The sequence below is a fragment of the Lactuca sativa genome, chromosome 7 (genome assembly GCF_002870075.4).
Source record: "Lactuca sativa cultivar Salinas chromosome 7, Lsat_Salinas_v11, whole genome shotgun sequence".
Lineage (NCBI taxonomy): Eukaryota > Viridiplantae > Streptophyta > Magnoliopsida > Asterales > Asteraceae > Lactuca > Lactuca sativa.
Window position 1 is genome coordinate 47783302 of NC_056629.2, and position 5811 is coordinate 47789112.

Here is a 5811-nt window from a genome sequence, read left to right on the forward strand (position 1 = left end):
CATAAATGAATAACAATATTTTTCAAGTATATGGTTAAATTCCATAATCATAAATGAATAAGTTTAGAAAAATTTATATGTAGTCATTAACTATTTTTTCTATTATCAAAAATAATAAAAGAACTTATAATACAAATAGTAACTAGCATATTGTAATGATAAATGAAAAATGATATTTTCCACTTTATTATTATTCTATAATCCTAAAATGAATAATGATATTTTTCACCCTCTAGTGTATGGTTGATTTCCATAATCAGAAATGAATAAGTTTAGATTATAATAATAATTATAATAATTTAAGACAAAGTGAAAATAATTTGTTTTTCTTAGAAATAACCTAAAAAAATCATGTTTGTTAATATAACATTTATCCAATATAAATGTTTACTTGGACGATTTAATACACAACTCCGTATACTTTGCTTTCATAGCTCACATTTCCAAGAATCCACCCTTCATTTCCAATCAAGATCGTATCAATCGACGTAAATTCATAACTTCAATCAGCTTTAACACCAGAAGAAGAAGAAGAAGAAGAATTATGAGAGCTATTCCAAGAGAGGCACCTTCAAAGGTCTTAAACGGGGCCTCTCGAGCTTCATGGTACATGTCACAACCACTCCGGCAACTGCACAAATTGCAGGCACAAGACCAAATCCATATCTTGAAACCGAAAAACATGAATACATAGGATTGCATTCCTTTAGTGGTTGAGAGGTGTCTGCAACATAAACACTATAATCAAGAACCGATAGTTTTGAATTTTTTATTTTAAATTGATCTTGGATTCACTGATTGCTAATTAAAATTCACCATCATTTGATTCAAAGATGGACATTTGTTTAAGATCTAATATGGGTTTTTGCAAGTATTCCTCAAGATTTGGCAAAGTACATCCTTTTTGTTCTTTTTTAGTACAAGGTACTTAGGGTCTTGTTTCTTCTTTCCCACCAAGTATTGTCAGGATAAAAGATATTTTTAAAAAAAAAAAAAAAAACTGTCTGTTAAATCAACAACACTTGTGAGGAAATGGAAGAAAAATAATAAATTATGGAAAATTTGTAAAAAGTTAGGACGAATTAAGTCAAAAAAGAAAAAAAAAAAAAAACAAGGCCTTACTTTGATACGATTCAAGTGCCCATAAAGCAAAGCCGCATGACATCTTCTCAAGGAAACTCAATGATCCATAAACAAAAGCACAGCCTTTGACATCTTCACCAACAAGATAGCTTTGCATGCTTACCCCAGTAACCTATCATGTGACATATGATTATTGATTAAATAAAGTTTTCAATAAATAATATTCGGAGAAGATATATATAGCATGGAAAGTGGTATACAGTTATTAGAGCATTTGCAATGCCAATGACTAATGAAAGTAAGTACATCATCTTCTTCGTGTTGCTTGGCATAAAGAAAATTGTTGAACCACAAAGTATCCACAAAACACCTCCAACCGAAAAGAAGACTTTCAGGCGTTGACCAGTCCATGTGAGCTCCTAGATATTACGTGTTTAAGTCAAGATTTAAGAATCTTTGACTTTGTAGAGTCAAACCAAGTACTTCAATTCATAAATGTTAAATACGGGTGAATTATAGTTCTAAATTAACTTCGAGATTTCTCATTATGTCGTTTGTTGTGAAGTTATAGGTATGGTTAGTTTTCCTTAGAAAAAACTAAATTGACAGATTAAAATTTAAATGCTAAAATTCATCCTTTGACTTTGGAATTCCAAACTGTAGATCATGTAAATCAAGAATCTTTGACATTGTAGAGTCAACCCAAGTATTCTCAAATGTAAATTTCATGTGAAAAAATAAACATCAAGATTTTTCATTATGGGTATGGTTAGTTTTCTTCAAATCTAATACACCGGCTCAAATTTCTGATCTAAAAGCATATACTTTGACTCTTAGAAAGTCAAAATATATCAATCGTAAATTAAGAATCTTTGACATTTCAGAGTCAAATCATCTACATAACAAATGTAAGATTCATGTGAAAATACGTTTCTAAATTAGCATCAAGATTTCGCGTCGCGTCATTTCTTATGAAGTTCAAAAGGGATACATAAATCTTATTCTTAAAAAATTACATGTACCTGGTAAAAATCAAAAGCATAGGCTTTGACTCTCGAAAGTCAACATGTGTCGATCATAAATCAAGAATCTTTGACACTGGAGACTCATTCGAGTACTTCTCAAATGTAAAATTCATGCAACATTAAGATTGCTCATTGTTTTCTTTAGAAAACTAAATACATTGGTTCAAATTCTTATAATAAAAGCATCCGCTCTGAGTCTCCAAATTCAAAATTTTCAATCATAATATCAAGAAATGAGTTTCAAAATGGAACCTGTAGTAAAATGGATACAATGAAGCTGCAAATGTAGATCATGGCCGGAATCTACCAAAACACAGTTTAATACGACAAAAGTGAGCATCACATGATTCATATATTGTGGTGAAAGAGAAAATGTGATGATCAATCACCAGGTTCATATAAGTACCAATGCTTTAGAAGATTGGACCATTCTTAGATCGTTGATGACATAGAACGCGAGAAATGCCTATAGTCCACAATGATAAACCGAAGTTATGCAATTCGGGATTCTTGAAAGAGCATATAAACCTCAAACATGCATGGTTTCCCAAAATTGGAAATATATTGATTGTTATGATATTTGAGAGGAACAACTTAATGATATCGAACCTGTGAAACATTAGTTATTAACCGAGTGAACACATAGACAAGAGCAACTTGATAGTATAAAACTTTCTTAAACCAATAAGTCCATGCTATCTTTTGATAACCATGCTCCCCATGAAAGTCTTCCTTCAATCTACAAACAACAAAAATCTCAATAGCTTTATAGCCAAAGTAGTTTGATGTGAACATACCGATATAAAAATGAAAACATTTTTCTTTCGAAGCTAAAATTCATGATTTTAATATCGAAATTGTTGCGAACATTGTTATGATTGTAAAAGGTTATTTTTCTAGCAACCACAACCACTCAAGCCCACTCTGGATCATATAATATGATATGTAAATTAGGTACACAAATTCATATGGTCAAATACCTTGGCTCTTTTGTCCCAATGTGAAACACGACCACGAAGCAGCATCCAATGAATATTGATGAGTACGCAATCCAACGATACTAAGAGACAATAATGAAATCCAAAAAAGGGCAATAAGTCGAGAAAGACTCTTCGGTTCCTTTTGTTATACAATATGGAAACATAAGGCCTCTACTTTGTTTGACATGCATAAGACTGACACCAAATTAATGTCAATGACACAAAAAATTACAAATCTTTGTCCCACCTAAAATGGCCAAAAGGACTCTCTCTTGATCTCTTGTCTAATCAAGAGATCTGAATGTCCTTTTCACCCTCATCAATGAAAATAGATATAGAAAGTTTGTCTGGTCTAATCTAGTCCAATCTTGTCCAATCATGTCAGTACCTGATTCTCAACTTCTTTCGTGGTTTTCGAAGGCCAAATGTGGAACACCAAGAAGGCAACGGCATATAAACTGAGGTTGGCAACCTACAAACACGTTTTCCGATAGAAAAAAAAAGATTATATTATTTTCAGCCATTTGAGTGGTCTATAAGTTGGACCAAGGCAAATTTAGTTTAACAAGAATGTGCATGTTTATGAAAGAATAAGATAACACTACCTTCCTATCATAGAACAATTTCATTTCATGGTAATCAAATGTTTTTATTCTTATAAAACTCACTTACCATTGAAAACGCGTTCCGACAACTAGTTAGCACGACCCTGCTCGTCGAATTAAGGGTGATACAATTCACCATAGACCTAAATTGAGCAACCATTAGCAAGTTCATAACACAATGACTTATACCCATAAAAATAACTCAATGAAAAAAACTAAATCCATTATTTCTAACTTTCATTACCCAAAATGTGACATCATTTTTTGAAATACTTTTTGAATATCATTTAATTATATGACACAACATAAGAGCCTAAGAGAAACAAGATTACATGTGTGATACTTGTGTAGCAGCCCATCCCACATTGAAGACAGCTGCGAAAAAGCTATAGCCAATTGTTTGCAACCAAGTAGATTCATTGCCAAAAATAATACAAGGAACACATCCTCCAAATACAGAAGAGAACGAAATGGCAACCAGAATCGAACCTGCTGCATGCCATACCTTAAAATGCCCAAACCTGTCTATCTATGACAAACATCGAAAAAACAAACAGATGCTAATTAAATCTACCATGAAACAAGAACATAAAGGCCCACTTGCTACATAGGACAAGACATGGTAGAACAAGTTGTCCTATATTTGGCATCCGATAGGACTGATGTGAATGGGATAAAAATTGCAATGTTTTCTCCCACAAAAAAAGATAAAATTAAGTATATACATTTTATCAACAGAAACAACTAGCCATTGAATGAAAACCACAGCATTCTGTTTTCTTGATGAAGTTTTGAACTGAATGAAGCAGTTTCATTATACAATATATCCATCCAAATATTGAAAACTTCATGTTTTTTTTTTCAAATGGAAACTTGTAAAATATTATATTATCTGGTTTTCTAATTAGATACCAGTTCGCCAGCGAAAATGGTAGTGAATCCATCAGCTATCTGACCAGAAAGCATCACAATAGCAGCATTCCTTGAGAAGAAAAGACAGGATCAACACAATATATAACATGTAAGTAATCCGATAAAAATCTGAAAACGAATCATTATTTATCACATATTCAGATTCTAGTTTAATTTAGTGTTCACCTGGGGGATAATCCGATATCTGTCATGAAAACCAAAAGATAAGTAAACCAGCACGCAGCTGTTATGTCATTGAGCATATGACCGACGCCATAAAAGAAGACAGAGCCCCTCCCTAGAGCCACCGTCGACGACGACCCTTTTCCGGCCACCATATCAACCATGATGCTATAACAATTTAAGCTAGAGAGGAGTAAAGACACATAAGTACTCCCTAAAACTTCTAATTTTCAAATTGAAGTAATACAGAAGTATGAATCAAGATTCGGCACCTTTCAAAACGAACCCATCAACTTCAAGAAAGTCTTGAATATCAATCTATGAATCAACTAAAAACATTAAAAAATGGGAAGTCTTGGGAAACACCCCTTAATTCTCAAGATTCTTTCGAATGTTCTTGTGTGTGTGCGATGATTGAAACTTAAAAGCTAGTGTTAATGGTGGTAAAGATAAAGCAATCCTGAAGACACAATTGAATTGCGTGGCATTAAAGAAAGATGGATGGAAAGTAAGGCATTGTGGAATTCAACGCAGACGGTGGTATCTTTGATCACTTTTTTCAGCACTAGTGATGCTAAGTCTGCGGTGTGTGAGAGAGAAGGAGAAAGAGAAAGAGAAAGAGAAAGAGAGTTGGAATGAGATCTTTTCGGGAAGAAGGTAGGCGTCAAAAACCGCCCATACTAACCAATGTGATCCGGTCATTCCTATGACGTCTGTGGAATAAATGTAGTTTTTAATAACATGCGGTTACGTTACGTGCTTCAAGCCGAAAGGAGATAGACATGCTTTGGTGGATGGTGAGCATTTCTATTTTAGGGTATTATTGGTATTGACAATTTTGTTGATCAACATATTTCTTCTTTCTATATATAGCCTTTACTTTTATTTTTATTTTTATTTTTTATTTTTATTAAAAAAACAGTAAATCCAATACATTCCTAAACTACTACTCTCTCCGTCCCAAAATTACAGTCTATCTTTCTTTTTTGGTTTGTCCCAAAATAAATAACATTTTTATCAATA

At 32.8% G+C, this 5811-nt stretch overlaps 1 protein-coding gene across 2 annotated transcripts; it reads right to left on the bottom strand.

Moving 5' to 3' along the window:
* Positions 1 to 310: 310 nt before the first annotated feature.
* Positions 311 to 5581, bottom strand: LOC111890547 (uncharacterized). 2 transcript variants are annotated; one of them, XM_023886659.3, is made up of 13 exons: positions 5061 to 5574; positions 4792 to 4971; positions 4606 to 4675; positions 4026 to 4222; positions 3761 to 3836; positions 3477 to 3560; positions 3089 to 3168; positions 2718 to 2847; positions 2515 to 2574; positions 2361 to 2411; positions 1344 to 1502; positions 1123 to 1255; positions 311 to 724 (listed from the first exon to the last, which is right to left on the bottom strand). In XM_023886659.3, exons 2-13 carry the CDS (start codon positions 4950 to 4952, stop codon positions 552 to 554), a joined length of 1374 nt encoding a protein of 457 aa, XP_023742427.1. In that variant the 5' UTR covers positions 4953 to 4971; positions 5061 to 5574; the 3' UTR covers positions 311 to 551. The 2 variants fall into 2 exon arrangements, with proteins under 2 accessions (XP_023742427.1, XP_052621508.1); XM_052765548.1 differs by lacking the exon at positions 1344 to 1502 and having other exon boundaries at positions 5061 to 5581.
* Between the last annotated feature and the right edge of the window lie 230 nt (positions 5582 to 5811).